This window comes from Aethalodelphis obliquidens, unplaced genomic scaffold (genome assembly GCF_003676395.1).
Source record: "Aethalodelphis obliquidens isolate GAN/ISIS:26980383/991018 unplaced genomic scaffold, ASM367639v1 scaffold45, whole genome shotgun sequence".
In the NCBI taxonomy this organism is placed as follows: Eukaryota; Metazoa; Chordata; class Mammalia; order Artiodactyla; family Delphinidae; genus Aethalodelphis; species Aethalodelphis obliquidens.
This window is the reverse complement of record NW_020837989.1, coordinates 1,592,616-1,612,727: the sequence shown is the minus strand read 5'-3', so window position 1 is coordinate 1,612,727 and position 20,112 is coordinate 1,592,616. Positions and strand designations below refer to the sequence as shown.

The 20,112-nt window shown below is 45.4% G+C and overlaps 1 protein-coding gene across 3 annotated transcripts in view; it reads right to left on the bottom strand.

Annotated features, from left to right (window-relative positions):
* The window catches only part of ADAM19 (ADAM metallopeptidase domain 19), an 89,156-nt gene extending 72,238 nt beyond the window's left edge, over positions 1-16,918 (bottom strand). For 2 of the 3 annotated variants that reach the window (XM_027081433.1, XM_027081429.1), the window contains exons 1-3: positions 16,693-16,918; positions 13,966-14,051; positions 9,447-9,517 (exon numbers count right to left, since the gene is read on the bottom strand). In XM_027081433.1, the coding sequence (XP_026937234.1) occupies positions 9,447-9,517; positions 13,966-14,051; positions 16,693-16,759 (224 nt within the window). In that variant the 5' untranslated portion in view covers positions 16,760-16,918. The remainder of the gene's footprint in view (positions 1-9,446; positions 9,518-13,965; positions 14,052-16,692) is intronic. The other variant, XM_027081430.1, reaches the window with a different exon arrangement.
* Positions 16,919-20,112: the final 3,194 nt, after the last annotated feature.

Here is a 20,112-nt window from a genome sequence, read left to right as displayed (position 1 = left end):
ACAGAAATACTTGCAAATGTACTCAAAGATTATGTATAAACCTATTACTGCAGCATTATTTGTAATAGCAAGAAATTAGAAAACTGTCTATTAATAGGCAAATTTTTAAATTCCGGTTCACCCATTCAGTGGAATCCTATGTCATCATTAAGAAGAATGAAATAGGTCTATAAATATGCTAATGTGGAAAGATATTGAAGAGAAATAATAAAAAAGCAAATTATAGAATGGTACATAAAGTATGATCTCATTTATTTTAAAACTCTATTATTTATGTAATTTTTTGCTAGAATTTTATTATCAAAGTTTCAAACACTCCAAAAAGTTCTTCTGTAAATTTTTAAAAATAATTGATGATTGCCCATGTTATATTTCCAAATGAAAAAAAAATAGGTAATAAAACTTAGGATATAGTATAACCCCATTTGGATAAACTTACATGGAAATTTATACAGGGTTAAAATAAAAATCCATATGAAACAGTATGTTCAGGGTAAATGTTCACTCACTGGATGCCAGCTATCGTTGTTATCTTAAGGTAAACAGCCTGATGGTCAAGGGTTCCTCAAACTCAAGAATCAACTCTCGACTTCCTCCAAGTACACAGCTTCCCTTCGCTCTGACAAGGGTCCATCTAAGGCCAACAGGACAGCTGACAGCTTCCTCCCATTCATTTTACCCTGTGCTCCTGCTGAAGGGCCGCCAGGAGAAATAAGCTTGAGACAAAAGAAAACCATGGACATCCTTCCTGGCTACACAGGCAGCCCTGGCTGCGGGTCCCTGAAAGGAGATAGAGCCGGAACTGGTGAACAAATCCCGACCTCCTTATCAGACAGCTCAGAACCTTGCCAAGGGAGTGCCCAGGCACTGATTCTGCAGGCAGAGACAAGAGGTACAGTTTGGCCGCCTGGAGAACACTGCACAGCTGTATTCTCGAGATACAGTTAGGTCAAACTGGGCACGGCAGGGGAGCAGAATTGAGTTTCCTCCCAGGGGCAATGGGTTTTAAGGTCATCTTCCTAATTACATTTGGAAACCAGCTCAGGGGAATTCCCTCTTACTTCATTCTTAAATGTTTTTCCCATCCTGCAAAATACAAATAATAGCAACCATTTATTGGGCTCTCACAGTGCACCAGGCACAGTGTCCTTTAAGAGAACTGTGTTATTGAATATCACATGACACCTGATGAGGTGGCCACTATTACGAGCCCCACGATGTGGATGAGGAAACTGAGACTTGCATAGGTAAGCAACTTGCCAAAGCTTACACCTCCAGGAGGTGCAAGGAGCCAGCCTGACTCCTATGTGCCTGGATCGCAGCACTACAGTCCACTGAAATCCAAATTCTAACCTAGGCCTAGGGAAGGCAGGAGGAAAGGGAAGAAGTAGGGCAGAATAACAGAGAAGTAACACCAGTGTTCATCGAAGAAGAGCATACCAAGTAAGGACAGGGCATCCAAGAGGCAGTATGAGGCCACAGCTAAGACCCCGGGCTTGGAGTGCCCTTCCCACCCAGATGTCCTTGAACAAGTCACACGGCTCCATGCCTCAGGGTCCCCATCTGCCAAACAGGACTAACACAGGTACCTACACCTCACAGGGTTGCTGGGATGATTCAATTAGAGATTGCACAACAGAGCCTGCTACATAGGCATCTCCTATGTTGTAGCTATTACTACGGTTGACGATATCATTCTTCCTATCTGACCATCATTCCTCAGCCAGAAGCCGCCTGAAGGCAGACTGTGCATCAGACAACACGAGCTGGAACTTAGGAAATGCTGATGAATGGTAACCACACATGCTATGTCTCAATATGTTTTTCTCTTGCCACTCTTACTTGAAGACAGTCACAGGGGCCACATGCAATGCTTTGCGTCACCAAGACACTTTAGAAAACATCCGTTCTTGACTCTGCATTAATGAAACTTGGCATGTACTGAAAACCAGCTTATTTACGTGCCACGAATGATACTACGCACAGCATAATACATTATCGCTGGGACTTCCCTGGTGGTGCAGTGGTTAAGACTCCGCGCTCCCAATGCAGGGAGCCTAGGTTCGATCCCTGGTCAGGGAACTAGATCCCACATGCATGCCACAACAAAGAGTTCACATGCCACAATTAAGAAGCCCCTGTGCCTCAACTAAGGAGCTGGTGAGCCACAACTAAGGGGCCCACCTGCAGCAACTAAGACCCAGCCCAACCAAATAAGTAAATAAATAAATATATATTTTTAAATACATTATTGCTAAGGCTCACAAACCTGGTGTATTTGTTTCCTGTGCCTCATGTGTAGCAAATTACCACAAACTAGGTGGCTCAAAACAACAGAAAGCTATTCTTTCATGGTTCTGGAGGTCAAGAGAGTGAAGTTAAGGTGTTAGCAAGGCTGCACTCAGTCTAAGAGATTCCATTCCTGGCCTCTCCCAGCTTCCAGTGGCTGCCTGTATTCCCCGGCTTGTGGCTACATTACTCCCATCTCTGTGGTCATACTGCCTTCTCCTCTTCTGTCTGTCAGCAAATCTCCCTCTGCCTTCCTCTTACAGATATACTTGTGATTGAATTTACAGCCCACCCAGAAAATCCAGAATAATCTCCCCTTCTCAAAATCCTTAATATAGTCACACTTACAAAGATTCTTTTCTGCCACGTAAGACAGCATAGTCTCAGGTTCCAGGAATTAGAATGTGGGTCTCTGGGAGGGTGGGGAACATTTTTCAGCCTACCTCATCCCACAATGAAGTTATTTTCTATTTTCTATGCAGGACATAGAGTATAGTAAGAAACAGACAGACCTGAGTGTGACTCCTGGATCTGCCTGACATTGAGTGAATTACTCAAATTCCTCACACTTGAGTCTCCCCATTTATAAAATTTGAATAATAATATCTTCTAAAAAGAGTTGCCATGCAGATTAAATAAGATGGCATGTGAAGTGCCTCTGCACAGTGCCTGGCTCTCAGTAAATGCTCACTAAGGAGTGAGCGCTATCGTGAACACAAATGAATAAACAACATTCAGAAGGCAAGTGACTTGCCGAAGGCCACCTAACCAGAAAATGTCAGTGCCTGGAACTGAATCTGGGTCTCTCTGGCACCAAAGCCCAAGCATGTTCTACCCTATGGATTAGGCATTTCGGGCTTATGTGCTCACAGCCTTAAGAGTCAACACATCTAGGTTATTTCAATTGTGGATGCTACTTCATACTCTCTTCCGGCTACTGTACAGCTGCATCCCTTCAGATCACCACTTCTAGTTACTGAGACTGACTTTACACAGTCTACCCTAAGAAAGCAATATCATGTTTCCAATGATTTAGAAATACTGGAGACCCTGCTTATGCAGGGGTGCGGTTAAGAGTTTGGCTTGTACAAAATCACATCAGATTGGCTGGCAATCCATTTGGTCTGCAACTCCAGGGGTTCTGGACAATATGGGAATTATAACCGAAATCCATCTCCACCTACAAAGCTACAATTGGAAACTGCATTTCAAACAGGACCATGAGGTCTCTCTGGGGCAAGGTGCCTAGCCCAGCACTTAGAATTTAAATCCACGTAGGCATTTGCTGCCTCAGAGTCAACGCAGCAGGGTTAATTCCAGTTCCTGATACTTCAAAAAAACGTTTGAAGAAAATTTCAGACACTCACAGGGAGCTCTCTTCAAATTCTCATGTCCCCACCCATCCATCCAACCGTTTCCTCGGCACCGGTCTCCTCGGGTTATACAACATCGGCTGCAGGGAATGGGGAGCCCAGCTGTGTGCAGAGTTTGAAGAAAACATTCTGAATACTTTAGCTCTGCCAAATACTTGGTTAAAGAACGATATCCTCTAATTTCTTAAGCCATGTGTATTTTAAGTGAAATGTAATCCATATGTCTGTGACTCATTTAAATGCACTTCAGTGAAGCATGGTTCACCAAGAGCGCTGGGATATGTCTAAGCCTTTCTTAAGCTTCTCTTTGATCCAGGAAATTGAATTCTGCCAACGACAAATGAAGCTCCTGACAAGAGAGGGTCTAAGAGAGCTGTCCTTTATCCTAGATAAGATGTTAAAATCTATTCCTCACCCAGGAGGAAGCCGGGGAGAACTCCACAGCCTGGGTGATATGCAGAGTTTTGCTCCAGATCAGCTACGCATTTCCACCAGGCCTCCTTGGAAGAGAGGTGCGGCAGCAAGCGGTGGTAACTAACCTACCCCGTCTATTGCTGAAAACACTCCTCTTCTGCCTATTTCTCCCCTTCTTGGGTCCTCCAGTATTATACAACTCAAATAGGGATGAAGGGGAAAAAGCCCAGGAGCTAGATCACTCCATTAGCAGTGAATGTTAATTTTCCAGGACAATTAATTTTGTTGCTTGATTTCCAAGACAACAAAAGCAGTCTCCACCCCTAAGATATCTCTGAGGGACTGGTAAGAAGTTAGAGATATGAAGTGAGATGAAAGTCGGAAGTAGTGGTAGGTACAATCATCAGTAAACCTCCAAATGCCTAAATTCTGCCTTGACCATTACTATTCCCCATGAGGTCTGGAGGTAGATATGCACACAAAAGAAAACAAATATCCATTCTTATTAGCTAGCCTTATACAAACAGGATTTCTCTTTCGCTGAGCTGGAGCACAATGAATGGGGTGAGACCAAAGGACATCTCTCGTTTTCCCAAGCCAAAACCTAAATCTGGCATCATTTGGACTCAAGGAAGGAAGTCTACTGAAGAGATGAGAGTTGCAGAATGTGCTTCAGAGACTAGCAGAGAGAAGTATATAGATGGCTAAAGATCCTCTGGGCACAGCGCCCACTGGCTGAGCTGCTCATTTGCTTTTGAAGGTGATCTTGTAATGTAGTAATTGAGCCAGTGAGCATCCTGCAAGCAGGTTCAACAGTTCAGTGTGCCCTCCTCTTGGGAGAAAGTGGAGAAGGCAGAGAGCCAGGGCCTACATCTCCCTGGAGGCGACCAACTCCCCAGATGCCTACAGCTAAGGAAGATTCCATTTGATTTCAGCAAACAAACTGTTGTCCAATAGGGTTTCTGGATTGATGAGGCAGTCCTCAGAGCCTGGGGGAAATTACGTGGAGAAAAAAATATTATGGATTTCTACCTCAAAATTGTGGGTTGTGGAAATAGCAGCCTATAATTTCTTCCCTGTAATTTCCCTTCTCGTGCTTATGTTGCCTAAACGGTGGGTCCTGAGCTATCAGTTCATCCCCAACTTCAAGGTCTGTGGTTTTGGGGGTATTTGCCTTTAGCCCACTGTCCCCTATTTCCAGGAATGTCTACAGAACTGGAGAATAAATGCCCTGAGGCAGGGACCTCTTTTCCATTTTCCACTTATGTGGTATCCTTTCAATAGGTAGCACAGGAAAGGCTTTTAGAACCCAACTGGGACAAAACCCTCATTCGACAGATGAGAAAGTTGAGGCCCAGGAGGGCCAACTGGCTTGTTGACCAATTCCACATTGTCTGTCTCTGAGCTCAGTACTCTCTCCACTGTACCACACAGCCCTAATCACAAGTCAGGTTCTCCTAACCACAGCTATGTACCAACAGTGGCAAATGATGGGTAGGTGTGAGTAAATGTAAGACTAGGGAACATATCAGAGCAGAGTACTACCTTCATCACATACAGGTGAGTCTACAAAAACACGTGTGGAGCAACATGTAGAGTATAATCTCATTTCTGCTCCTCCCTCAGCACAAAAACAGCAGCCTGGTGTGCTTCTGTGTGATTGTGCCGATGAGTATCTACGTGCGTGCTCTCACACGCAGAGAAAAGGTCCATGGCAGGCTCACCAACTGTTCACAGGGGACTCTCCTTGTGGGTGGGAGACCTTCATTCTTTCACTCATTATATTCTGGTATTGCTACATGTTTTACAATGAGCACGTACTGCTTTTGCAATTTAAAAAAGCACAAGCTAGAAAAAACTAGTGGCTGCCATTTACTGGGTATGGAGTACAAACCAGGCACTATGCTGACCCCCTGACGGGCACCATCTCATTTCATCCTCCCAGCGGCTCTACGGTGTGGGACTCTTATTATACCCCAGATAGGGAAACTGAGGCTTGAAGAGGACGTACGGTTAGTAAATGGCGAGTCAGGATCTGAACCAGGACCCTCCAACATGAAAGCCGCATTGAAGTTAGCCCTACGATGTCACTCTATTCCACCTGCACTCAACAGAGAAAAGAGTGTGTGTCCCCCATGGGAATGTCATCCGTTTATCCCGAGTTGCTTCACAGCAGAAAAAGGCTGCCAGCTGCTGTGCTATGGAACTAAGGCACCTTGGGGTGTCTGCTGCCTGAGCTGAAGGCCCATTTGCTGTGCCCCTCTCTCCTGGCCTAACCCCCATGTTCCTCCATCCTCACTATGCTTGGCTATCTCTCCATGTGTGAATTCCATTAGAGGCCTGCTCACTGCTATTTTGGGCCATGCATTAGCACATGGGCTTTGATTAGACGAGAGAAGGCCAGACACTTCAGGATGATGAAAAAGAAATTAGAAATGTCCTCTCCCTCCCCTCAGAGTCCCAGAAGCCCTTGTCCACAGCTCCTAGGAGGCCTGAGAATCCAATACATGAGGAGACGTACGTGGGGGCAAGGGGAGGGAATGGAAACCCTCATAACCTGTTAGGACGTTTGAACCCGGCTGTTCTTGCTCCTTGGAACTGTCATCTCCCCGCTGTCCACGTGGCTCACTTCCTCGCCTCCTTCAGGTCTGGACTCAAATATCAATTCACCACCCAGGGCTGCTCTGGCCACCGTTCCCAGCACCTCCCTCCTGAACCCCTGCTCTCCAGAGCCCTTATGTTCCTTTTGTTTCTGCCACAGCAGTTGTCACTGGACATACTACACATTCACTTGTGTATTTATTGTTCCCCTCCACTGAACTGTAAGATCCAGGAAGGCAGAACTGTTTTATTCACAACTATATCTGCAGTACCTGCACTGGTGCCTGGAATGCTACAGATGCATCCAAGGGGGAAAAGATAAATGAACCAACTGAGGAAGTTGAGAACCAGAGCCTGAGGATCACTTAGCACAGGGCCTAGTTTCCCCCTCAAATATCATGGGGTTATAAAAACTTTATAATTTTGATAAAATGTGAAAAATCAGAAAAGCAGCACCACCACCCCCCAAGCTGTTTTGAATCCAGACTTGCACGCACCATGAATGAGAGGGCTTTGGGAAGTAAACACACTAGGAAGTCATGTGCAGTTGGAGTTCCGCTTGCTAACACATGTTCAAAAACAACAAGCCCAGTTTAGACGAAAATAGCAGGAAGCCATCCCCAGGGATACCTGGTGAGGTCATATTGCTTGGCTCTGCTGCTTCCACTTTTGTCAAGTCTCCTGCCTGCCGCCAATTCAAGGACGCCAGGAATCACATCCAGGCCACTGCTGATCACTGGGAAACAAAAGAGCTCCAGGCAACAGACAACAGAACCCCATCTCCGGGCTCTCCTCTGGAACCTCAGTGTGGGACCGTAAAACATCACAATAGTAGTCAACTATTTACTGTGTTCTCTGTAAGCACTTTGCGTACATCGCTGTACTCAGCCCTCACAACCACCCATATGAGGCTGGTGTTACTAGTCTCATTTTATAAGTGGGGACACTGAGATTCTAAAAGACACAGCAATATGCCCCAGGTTACTCGGCTAGTAATTTGAAACTGGGTTTCTGTGACTCCAGATCCAAGAACACAAATGATCCTCATTTCACCTCTCTCATTTACTTGCTGTGTGGCCTTAGGCAAGTGCCTATTCTTCCCTGAGTTGAAGTTTCTGCTTCCATGCATAAGACTGCTGCACTCAGTGTTTTCTATGGCATCTTCACGCTCTAACTTCCTATGACCTCTTGCAAAGAGTCCAAAATACGAAGGAAGGATGAGTCCTGGGATCCCTGCTTGGCCAGTCCAACTCCAAAGGATTTGCCCATGACACTAACCCCATCACGTAGGCAGCCCAGAGGAAGCTGAGGGGTCAAATGCCCCAGCTGGTGGCAGAATAGGACAGATTAGACGGAGGTGGCAATAGGGAATGACAGACTAGAGCTAGAGGGTTAGGGCCATGAGAAACTGAAGAAGGCCCCTGAGAGAGACTAAAAACAGACCCTCTGGGGGCCTTTCCTGCAAGACCAAAAGAAGACAATGCAAGGAGAAATCCCAGGCAGATTTCTGGGCCTGCACCCTCTGCAGACACAGCCAGCTGGGTCTATTCCAGGGAAATGGGACAAAAGGAACACATTCTTGGGCTGGTTTTACTCCAGGAGTAAGGTAGGAGAAAAGTAGCAAAAATGATTGAGATGCCCATCTTTCTGGCTTCCCGAAGGCCACCACATTCTGGAGGCAGAGGAAAGACTCGGATGAAGCCCGTTACTGCACAGGCTACTTAAGTCATACTTTTACTGCACTTCCGACACCACTCATCCTCCTCTGCGAGTGTCCAAAAAGCCCAAATTTGGAATAATTTATATTCTTGCTTTCCACCCAAGCTTAGCAGTCATTCCCATCCTCCTGGATATGGGAAGGTCCCTATCCATCGGTTTCTTGGCAGGGATGCGTGTGATTACTCATCTGCTTCCAAGGGACTCCGGAGGCTGCCAAGAGGAGACAGGCGGTTCTGAGAGCCATGCAGCCTTATCTGCAAGGTCTGTGCGGCAGAATGTAAGTGGGACTGTTGGTGGGGAAATATCAGAAGCCCTCAGAGGACCCCGGCCAAGTAAGGAGAGCTCTCCAGTGGCCAAAGCAGATTGGGAATGGCCAAAGAATGGGCAAAAGACACAGCCGTGCCTTATGTCTATTCACCTGCTCGATAACGTGATCAAGATACAGCTGCACTTGATGGCAAATCCATGTGGAAATATTTCTGAGCCAGGCAGCCACCCAAGAGGAGTGAGGTTAGGAAGATGGAGGAACCAGCCCGATGAAGCCAGGAGACTGCTGACCATATGCCCTTATTGGCAGGAGCTCAGATGCAGCTGACCCAGAATGGACAGAGCAGCCAGGGTGTGAGCATCAAATCCCAGAACACTCCACCTTGCCTCTCTCCTTTCTGCTGTTTTCCTCTAATCTCCTTCACTTCCTGCTGTGCGCTGTGCTGGAGCTAGTAAGACAGCTGCCAAAGTCCTCCAGCCCATCCCTCCCTTCATGTCTCCCACATACACACACTCACACACACTCACGTGCAGTGAATTCTAAGAGGCCCCAGAAATACAGCCTGAGGAAATTCAAGGAAGATGTTAAACAGTCCACTAATTTCACAGCAAGTCGAGAGACTGTGGAAATGCTGGCTCTGTAAGATGCTCCCCACAAAGGACCCCTAGCTTGAGAGCTTGGGTCACTTCGCTAACTGTTTCCTTCCAAAACAGCGGCACCTGCGTCCGGCACTGACATGCAAGTGGGTTGTTTCATTTCAGACAAAGGAGAAGTCCACTTACTCATTCTTCTCCAGGTCCAGGATCAGTTCTCGCCCCTCAGCCATCACCCTGAGCTCAGCTTTGAGTGGATGCTAAAAGCAACAACAAAAGAATGTCAGTTCCTAAAAGCAGGGGACGAGGCTACCAGCAAGGGGCGCACGATCTAGCACAGGGCTCTGACCTGGATCCACAGGAAGTGGATCGACAAAAAAGGCTCAATCTCATTTCCAGCCCAAACGTGAAATATCCAATTGGGAGGACCCAATTGGGAGGACCCAATTGGGAGGACCCAATTCCCCTCCCCCATCTGCATTCTCCTCAAAGACAAAGGAGAGAAACTCCAAGCCGAAATGTGGTTTTAAGCGCCTGCATGCAGGCCTGGTAAAGGCAAACCCTGAAAAACACGATCTTGGAAGACAAATTCTGAGTGGAGTTAGATCTGGCTTCAAGTGCTGGCTCCGACACTATAGTTGTGAATTGGGCACATTACCGAACCTCCCTACAACTCAGTTTCCTCATTTATAAAACAGAGGAGTAAGAGTCAACTTTATGGGGATCTTGTAAAGACTAAGTGACATGGTAAATGTAAAGAATTTATTACAGTGCTTGGCATACAGGAAGCCCGTTACATGTTGGCTGTTATCTAAAGTACCAGGGAAAGCCTCTTCATCATGGTCTCGTATTTTATTTTATATTGGCTCTCAGTTTGGATACCCCGCAATCATCTCAGAGGAGACAACTAGAAGAACCTCCTACTAAGGTTTTAAAGGTCTGAAAGATACATTTTACACACAGGAGAAAATTTGCTGAGGGCCGAAGTAGCTACACACCCAGAATAGACCATTTAAAGTATCATACAAATGGCCAATAAGCATAAAAAACATGTTCAGCATCACTGGTAACTTTCCCTCACCCAAAAAGATTTTTTTAAGATATCTTTTAAAAAACCAAAGCAACAAAGATTTTTTTTAAACCATAAATCACAATGCAGTGGAGTATACTATAGAATGGGCACTCTCACACCCTACCAGTGAGAATTTCAATCAATACTGGCTCACCGGAAAATAATCTGTCGGTATGGACCAAGAGTTTAAAAATGTTTAGGCCCTCTAACTCAGAAATAGAAGATTCTATCTGAAGGGAACAAATGGAAACACAGGCAATGCTTTATACACAAGGATGCTCATTACTTACAATAATGACTAATGAAATAGAACCTAAATGTCCAAAAATAGGAGAATGGTTAAATAACTGATAATCCATTCACATGACAAAACATTACACAGTCACTAAAAATGATGACTTTCAATAATTTTTAAATTATCAAGAAAGTACATATGATAATGATTAAGCACAAAGGTTTAAAACATAACATTGTATGTTTTATTCATTCACACTTTTGTAAAGGGACTAAAGTAGAGAGAAATAAACCAAAAGGTTACCATAGTTACTTCTCAGCAGTGAGAACATGAGTTAATTCTATTTTGTGCATTTTTCCATGTCTTTATAATGGCTTTATATATATATATATGTATATATATATATATACATATATATATATATTTTTGGACTGCGTTGGGTCTTCACTGCTGCACACGGGCTTTTTCTAGTTGCAGTGAGTGGGGGCTACTCTTCGTTGCAGTGCACGAGCTTCTCACTGCAATGGCTTCTCTTGTTGTGGAGCTCTAGGCACGCGGGCTTCAGTAGCTGTGGCGTGAGGGCTCAGTAGTTGTGGCTCGCGGGCTCTGGAGCGTAGGCTTGGTAGTTGTGGCGCACAGGCTTAGTTGCTCCACAGCATGTGGAACCTTCCTGGACCAGGGCTCGAACCTGTGTCCGCCACATTGGAAGGCGGATTCTTAACTACTGCCCAGCAGGGAAGCCCAAGCTTCTACCCCTTTTAAGGTTGACCTCAAAGCTTAGTTCTGGCATGTATGAGAAAGTGGGTCACCTGCTTTGCCACCTCTGGTTGGCGCCTGCCTCTTCCAAGCACGTTTCTCTCCTTATCAACTTCAAACTCCACTTCCCATTAGGGTCCTGGGCATCCCTGAAACTTTTGTGCCACTGAGGGCTCTGATGAGATCCGAACATTGTGATCTAGGATGCTTATGCAACTCTGTCCTTTGCTATTTTTTGCTAATTTATCCTACTCACTTCTCTTAACAAGGGACATTTCAAAAACATGGGGAGAGGAAGTTGGGGGATGTTTACCCAATAACTTTCACTAAGAAATTCACTTCTCTGTTTCTGATGCCTATTTCTGATTCAGCTCCACCAATACCTATTTCTGGTCGCTGGTCCTTTGCCACTTCACTCTGGGGGGTCTGGAGCAAGGGCCCTGCCCAATCACATTAAGCATCAGAGACACAGTCCCAAGTGGGCATTTGAGGAAAAGCGCACAGCAACAGAGCTGTATCAATCCCTTATCCAAGAGGTAGGTGGCCAAGAGTCCACACAAAAAAATGAAAGTTGACACAGATCAAAGCACTTTCACTTCTCCCCCAAAGAGACACAAGCTGCAACATGAGTATGAACATTTATTTTTAAGTGAGTAATCCAAAAATATTTCTCTAGTCTGGAAGATGCTCAGACACTGATATTTAAGATATGATGTTTCCAGGGGACATTTCAAGCAAAACAATGAAATAGCACTGTAAGGATTTATGTAGCTTCCCTGTCCAGATTCACTCAGTTTTTGTCTTGCAACTCTACTCTGTGCTAGGAAGGGGCAACATCACCTCTCCTAGGAAGTGTAGGAGCTGACCCACTGCTTATACTTCCCCAGGGCAGGGTTAAATGCCTTTCTCTTTTGAGCTAGATTAAACAGATCTTCAGCTCCACAGGGTATTGGAAATCTGTCCTATATATCTGTACCCCCCTTAAGACATAGTACAATATTTAGCATATAGTGTTCAACTAACGTTTGATGAATGAAGTAATTACAAAATGAGAATAAGATGCCTGAGTGAGACCTACCTCTCCCTCTCTTGACATTCATTCATTTGTTCTTCAACAAATATTTATGGTGCCAGGCACGGTGCTAACTATTTCTACAAAATACAATGACCCAGATTCTGGGCAGACAATGGCTGGGAACAAAGACAGGATCTGAGCTCCACTTTGTTTCTCAGGCCCTTCCTGAGGATGCCCAGCATCCCACATCTGGAGGGAACAGAGAGGCGTCTAAAAAAGTATCAGATCCATTCCTCGGACAATAATGGATAGGTTGGAATATCCAAGATCTTAATTTTTAAAAATAACCTTCTCTAGGACGGCCATCCATTAATTTGTCTAGACTTTTCCTGAAGCTATTTTCAGTCTCTCCTACTTTTTGATGAAATGAACGCCATACATTTATTGTCTTTAGGATAAAACATTATTTGCTTTCATTTGTCCTGGTATTTTTGCTGTAAATTCCCTTATTAAATCCAAACTGGAGCATTTTTGGACATGTCTGTATTACTCTAGGCATAACTTCATGTATTCTGGGCATTTCTACTCTCCATTTACCTTTCCAGACTCAAGGACCACAAGTCTGAAATCTTTCCTGACACAGCTCTCTCCTCTCTCTGCTACCGTAATCTGGCTCTTATATGTTGCCCAATAAATCACTGACCATTTGAACCCAAAGGGCTCTTGTTAACTACCCCTCCTCTCCAGCCCTCTTCCTTCTTATCCCATCTAAGCCCTATTTTATAAATGAGGAAACTGAGTTCAGAAAGTGAAAGGTCCAGTAGCTGGTTACTGACATGCAGCAATCACATCTTCCTTTCCAGTTCTTTCTTGTCTCACTTGAGCTATAAGAACCAGAACCAAAGACTATCCTAGATGCACAGATCCTTCCTGCAAGAACAGGATAATGTTTTCTGTCTTATTCCCAATCCCCTTTAGAAAGCCTGTGCATTCTGCTGGTGTCATGGCCCAAGGAGCCTACTGAATTTTAAGATTATTGGATTTGAAGACAGATTCCTCAGTACAAGGTCTCTACCCTGCGTCTTATTTTAAAAATAGTTTGGGTTATCATTTTTCTCTCCAAGTATATTATCTCATCAATAAAGTGAAGCAGGGACTTCCCTGGCGGTCCAGTGGTGAAGACTCCGCACTCCCAATGCAGGGAGCACGGGTTCGATCCCTGGTCAGGGAACTAAGATCCCGCATGCCTCACAGTGTGGCCAATAAATAAATAAATAAATGACGTGAAACACATATTATGCAGAGCAAAAACTAATGACAAAATTTAATCAATCCCAGCTGAGAGTCGGTGATTTTTGTGACACATATTTGCACTTAGCTTATGTCAGCATTAACGAGGATTTTCATTTCCTCAACTACTTGCATTTAGAAGTGTTTCTAGTAGGTTGTCACACAACGAAGGAAAGCCCCATCTGGGATTTCCAAAACTGGAACACAGAGCAGAAAGAGTGGGCCAGAAACGGAACTAGTGGTGATAACTGGGCTTCCAGGAAAGTTGAGTAGGTGACCTCAAGCCTCACAAAATGGAGTTGTCAGCTTCTGCCTGTGAAAATGAGATTCTTTGTCTTACCTTTTCCCTCAAGGGGCTTTCTGCAGTCTTCCACTGAGGTATTATTAGTTCATGCTGTGGCTGGGGGCTGCCTTCCCCACTTCCTCCTGCCAACACAGGAAGCACACCATTGGAATCCCAGACCTCTGCACCCTAGCTAAGCCAGGCATGCACTGCCAACCGGAAAGACCCATATTGGGTTGTCAGGAGACCTGATGGATTCCAGGCTCTTGGCACTCACTATGGGTCAGGCACTCTGCTAGGTGCTGATAATATAGTGGTTGGTCTGTGTATACTTCACAAAGTTTATCTTCTAGAGATGGGAAGCAGACAACACAAATATTCTCCAATGGTACCAGAGGGTCATGAAATAAAGAGACCCTGAAGAGGAGGTACCTATTTTAGAGAGGATGATCAGCAAGGATGGCATTTAATTGAGACCTGAGGGACCAGAAAGTTGCAAAGATCTAGGGGACGGGTGTCCCAGGGAGACAGGTCAGCAAGAGCAGAAATGGCCTTGGCCTGTTTAAGGAACAAGCAGAAGTTAGAGGTAGCTAGAACGTAGCAAACGAGAGGGGAAATTGGTAGATATGGTCAGCAAGACAGCCATGGGTCTGATATCACAGAGGGCATGGAAAGTGTCTGGATTTTATTATAAATAGACTTGGAAGGCACTGGAGGGTTTAGACACAGAGCAATATGATCTGTATTTGGTTTTTAAAAGATCTTTCTGCCACTGGGTGGAGATGGAGAGGGTGGAGGTGGGGGAGGGAGGCAGGAGTGCAAGTAGAAGCAGGAAGGCAAGGCTGGAGACTTGCAGGAGCCCTAGTGAGAGTTGCTGGTGGCTCAGACTAGAATGACATCAGTAAAGAGGAATGAAGTGTTTGGATTCTGGGTATATCTGAAGGGCAAGCCCCTGGGTATTATTTCCATTGAGTTTCAGTTTTCTCATCTGTAAAATGAAGACAATGATACCCACCTGCCCATCTCACAGCATTACTGGGGAGAGTTACTGTGAAAGTGCTTCCCAATCCGCAAAGCATCATCACGTTAACCTGAGCTTCCTAAGGGCAAGTTTGCTTTTTCACATCACTTTCTACTTTCCAAATGATTCTCACCACCCAGTTCTCTGTACTCAAGACAACCCTGGGAGCTAGGTAGGAGGATTCCTATTTTTCAAGAAAGGTGAATTGAAATCTCTTTGAGGAGACTTGTTCCAGGCAGGGCAGACCTCAAACATTAGTCGCAGGCAATCTTAATAAAGTGGTAATTGCTCAAGACCTAGGCAAATTAGTCTCCGTAAGAATAGGCCAAATCCACAGGACTCCTGGGGTTGAAGTGAGGACTCCAAAATTTATTCTTTCTAAACCAACCACATCAATCACATAGCATACAATGAGTGACACAGAAGATGGCCATAGTTGTTCTGTTAGACTGGCCCAATTATGAGTGATTAACTTTCCTTTGAGATTACTGATATGATGTGTTCTCAATCAAAATAGAACCTAAAAAATAACCTCATTAGAGTAGAATTAGTTTCATCATATTAGTAAAAATGAGAAGCCATTCATTCATTTACTCATTACATATTTTCTGAGCGCTTAACTGTATGCCGAATACTATGCTAGGTGCTTGATATTCACTGGGGAATCAGGCATAGTTTCTGATCTAGTGGCTCTGATCAATCTAGATTCTCTGCAACAAAAAGGAATTATGCTATTCAATGGAACATTCAAAGGAATGAAATGATCTTTATGATTGCAAAAATTATTGAAAGCAAGGCTCAATAACAGGAACACAGTACATCTTAAGAAAAATTGTTCAAACCTTGGAAATAAGGCAAAAAGAACAAGCAGGATGTCCTTTCAATGTTACATTTGGAGCATTGTTTAACGGGCCTTCCCACATATTAGTGAATTATCTAGAGGAATGTACCTTTGTTTGACTTTTTTGTTTCCTATTAATTAAAGGCTATACTCTGTGAAGTTATCTGTTAACTGCAGCTTTCAGTCTGGTAGAGATGCAAATGACTTCAGCATAGTAGAAAGATAACTAAGAATTATGGTTGTTTGGCCCCATGGAGCACTGACCACTTGTGTATCTGTCCCAGCACAGGATTTCAACATTCTTTCTCCAATGCTTGTATCACTCCTGTTCCTCTAATGCTTTGAACTAGCTTTACCATTCTATTCACTGCCTCATTAATGAATCAAATCAATCTTTGCCAACCTTTCATCCTATATTTGTATAAGAGTCATGTTTTTAACTTTTTGAAAATTATACTTCTGCGATTTCTTGAAGGAATTTATAGTCATTGAAACCATGTTTTTGGAGAATGTAACGATGTGGCAAATGCTCATAATGTGAAGTGGCTTATGCAAGACACAAAACAGTACCTATGGTATGGCTCCAATTTTATCAAAATATATTTATAGGCACACACACAAAGACTGGGGAAAAGAGGAGAGACTAGGAAAGCAGCGGAAAGAAAAGCCAAAAGCAGAAAAACCGAGGAAAAGGAGAGAGAGGGAGGCAAGCCAGGGAGGGACCGACTGTTTTCTGCCTGCTCCGGGTCTCCCGCATCTCCACCACCTCCCCTGGCGCACAACGTGGGAACAAAGCCGGGGCTCCCGGCCTGGGGGCCGGCGGGGGCGCTGCCCCGAGAAGTTGCGGGGGGCGACTCCCAGCTCCCCAGGTCCCCCAACCCACCCACCTCCAAAGCCCCCCGTCCCCCGCCCCGCTACTTACTTCTGGTCCACCCCGGCAGGGCGAGCGCCAGCAGGCAGAGCTGGGCAGCGCCCACGCCCCGGGGCATGGTGGCAGCTGGCCCCTCGCGCACTCTGCGTTCACCAGCACGCGGCCATGCCAGCACCCTAACCAGGCCGCGGCGCTTCTGGAACCCACGGTCGCCCCGCAGCTCCCAGCCCTGCTCCCAGCCATTGGCCGGGACGCTCCGCCCCCGGCTCCGCGGAGGAGGGGCGGGAGGAGCCAGGGGCGGAGCCAGCGCGACCCCTGGGAGCCAGGCGAGGTGGGGGCGGGGGGGCGGGGGGCGGTGTTCGGCGGTGCTCAGGTGCTGGCGATCAGGGGAGGGCGAGTCCGAGCCGGAGGAAGGGTAGGGATTCACTGTGGGCGCGGCCTGAGGAGGGTCGGGGGCTTGGGTTTGTAGGAATTAAACTGGACCCCTCTGGGTACAGCGGCCCATTTCCTCTGTCCCGCACTGGGCTAGACGCCTTGGGTGACACTCAGAGGCTACTCACCCAGCACCGTCCTCTAGAGGCCGCCACGCTTGGACGCAGGTTCTGAAAGAGTTAACCTGGCACAGAGAACTAAGTGCTATATGAAATTGTTTTCTTAGCAGGACACAAATCAGGGATCCTTTCCTTCTGACTGGGAGGAACGGGGTGGTGAAGAGAGGATTCCCAGAGGAGAAGACGTCTGAGTTCAGGAGGAGGCGAAATGGAGCACCAGGCAGAAAACGCGAGACAAACAGACTAGGGCGGGAAAGTCCATGGGCTGTACTGGGGAAAAACTGGAATTTGGGATGGTTAGGATTTAGGGCTTTGGAGGGAACGGAGGGAGATGAGACTTGAAAATAATAATAATGACTGTCACTTACTGAGGGTTTACTGTTTGCTAGAAAAAGAAAATAATAACTAAGACTGATAGAGCGCTTCCTAAGTGCCAGACACTGTCTTCAGCACTTTACATGTCAACTTATTTAATTAATCAATCTAGGAAAAGAACTACCTTTTATTGTCCTTTAATATGTGCTGGGGACTCTCTATACATCATCTCTTTTCATTAGCCCAATGATCCCCTGGGGTAAGTACTAAGAGTTTCCTGGTTTAGAGATAGAAAACCAAACCTGAGAGGCTAAGTAATTTGCCCAAGGTCACACAGCTAAAGTCAGAGTCTGGATTCAAGTCCACATCTGAATAACTCCAGAGCCTCTTACAGCACATCTTATTTTACAGATGGGTAAACTGATAATCAGAAAAAACTGCCTTGCCTAAGATCCCTTAGCGAGTTTTGGCAAAGCCTGTTTCTAAAGCCTCAGACCTCTTGTCATCTATTCCTTTCACTGAGTCTCCTTCTTCAAACCCAGGTTTGTACAGTTAAACAAGATGCTGTGTTTGGGGGAGGAAAAGGCACTCCTGAAGATTAGTAGGTATGTCTGTTGAAACCACTGGACATACATAAAAGACACTGCTCTTGCCATTGATGTATTTAGAGGCGGTATTATTCTGTTCAAGCTGTCATAACAAAAAACACAGACTGGATGGCTTAAACAACAGAAAGTTACTTTTTCACAGTTCTGAGATTAAGGTGTTGGCTTGGTTGGTTTCATACAAGGCCTCTCTTCCTGGCTTGTAGAAGGCATTCTTGCTGTGGCCTCACATGGCCTCTTCTCTGCTTGTGTGAAGAAAGCAAGCTCTGCTGTCTTCCTCTTCTTAAGGACACTAATTCCATCAGACAGAGCCCCACTCTTATGATCTCATTTAATTTTTATTACCTCTTTATAGGCTCGATCTCCAAATATAGTCACTGGGGGTTAGGGGTTCAACATATGAATGTGGGGACACAGTTCAGTCCATAACATTCTATCCTGTGGTCCCCAAAGTTCATGTCCTTCTCACATGTGTCAACTGAAAAAAATGCACAATGCGAGAGTTGTGAGTTAAGTTTATTTCAGGCAAAATGAGGACTATAGACTGGGAGACAGCATCTCAGGTAGTTCTGAGGAACTGCTCCAAAGAAGTAAGGGGGAAGGTCAGAGTTATATATGACTTTAATGAAGGGGTTACATACATCAAGCACACATTTTGGCAGAGGCTTGCTAGTCAGGAGGAGCAGATGTCACTGTTAATGACTTTAGTGCTCTTCTAGACGTGAGAAGATGCAAGAATTTGGGCTCATAAAATCTTCTCCTGAAGATATCTAACTATTTAAAGGCCTGTTCTGCCAGTTCTTCCCAGAGCACGGAGTGCCTCATTCCTGATCTCCACCCTGAACTCCTTTCAGGAGGTGTTGAAAGTCAGTGACTGCAGTGGCTAGTGACTTACTTCCTTCTTGTAGAGGCAGATGGCAAGTGCCAAGTTTTAGTTGATGCGTGCAATTACCCCATCCCAACAGCCCCCGAAGACTTAACCCATGCCAGCATCAATTCCAAGCCCAAGGTCTCATCTAAATCAGATATGGGTGAGATTCAAGGTATGATTCATTCTAAGACAAAATTCCTCTCCATCTGTGAACCTGTGAAACCAGACAAGTTATATGCTTCCAAAATATAGGTTTAGGGGGACATTCTCATTCCAAAAGAGAGAAAGCCGGAAGAAGAAAGGGGTGACTTCCCATGCAAGTCCAAAACCTAGTCCAAATTCCATTAGATCTTCAAGCTCTAGAATAATCCTCTGGCTGGATGTTCTGCCTTCCCAGCCCACTGGGGCAGTAGTGTCATCCCCACATCCCTAGGCAGTGGCACTGCCCCCTCTGCTTTGGGCAGCAGCCCCACCCTGTGGCTTCTTGCTTCAGTCCTGCTCCTGAGGCACTGGGCAGGGGAAGCCTGGCTCCCTGAAACCAAGAGGGGGTCCTACCCTCTGAAACCAAGAAAGAAATAGCCTTGCCCTCTGGGCCTGTATGCTCTACGCATACAGTGGGAATGGCAGCCCTGCTGATCTCTGAATCACCTTCAGGGTCGTTCTTCCCTTTTCTTAAAGGATAAAGCACATTCACAGCCAAATAGCTCTATTGTCCTGTCCTATAGAATCCCAGTTCAAAAGCCTTCCTTTATTTTGTCTTATCTCTGTTCTCCTTCCTCCGAACTGGCAGCGTCTCTGCTAGCATAATCCCATCTCTATTTCTGGCAGCTGCAGAGATGGCTGATTAACGGTTTGAGTCATCTCATTATCAGGTGATTGTCCAGCCACACCCTCAGCATCTTCTCTAGAACATGTGCTTTCATTTTTTGCAATGTAGATGGGCTGAGAAGTTTCCAAATCTTCAAGCTCTTGTTCCTTTTTGCTTAGAATTCCTTCAATTTATCTCTCTCCTTTTGTATTTTACTATAAGCAACAAGGAGAAACCAGGTCACACCTTTAACATTTTGCTCAGGAATCTCCCCATCCAAATATCCAAGTTCGAAACTTGGAATTTCTACTTTCCACAAAA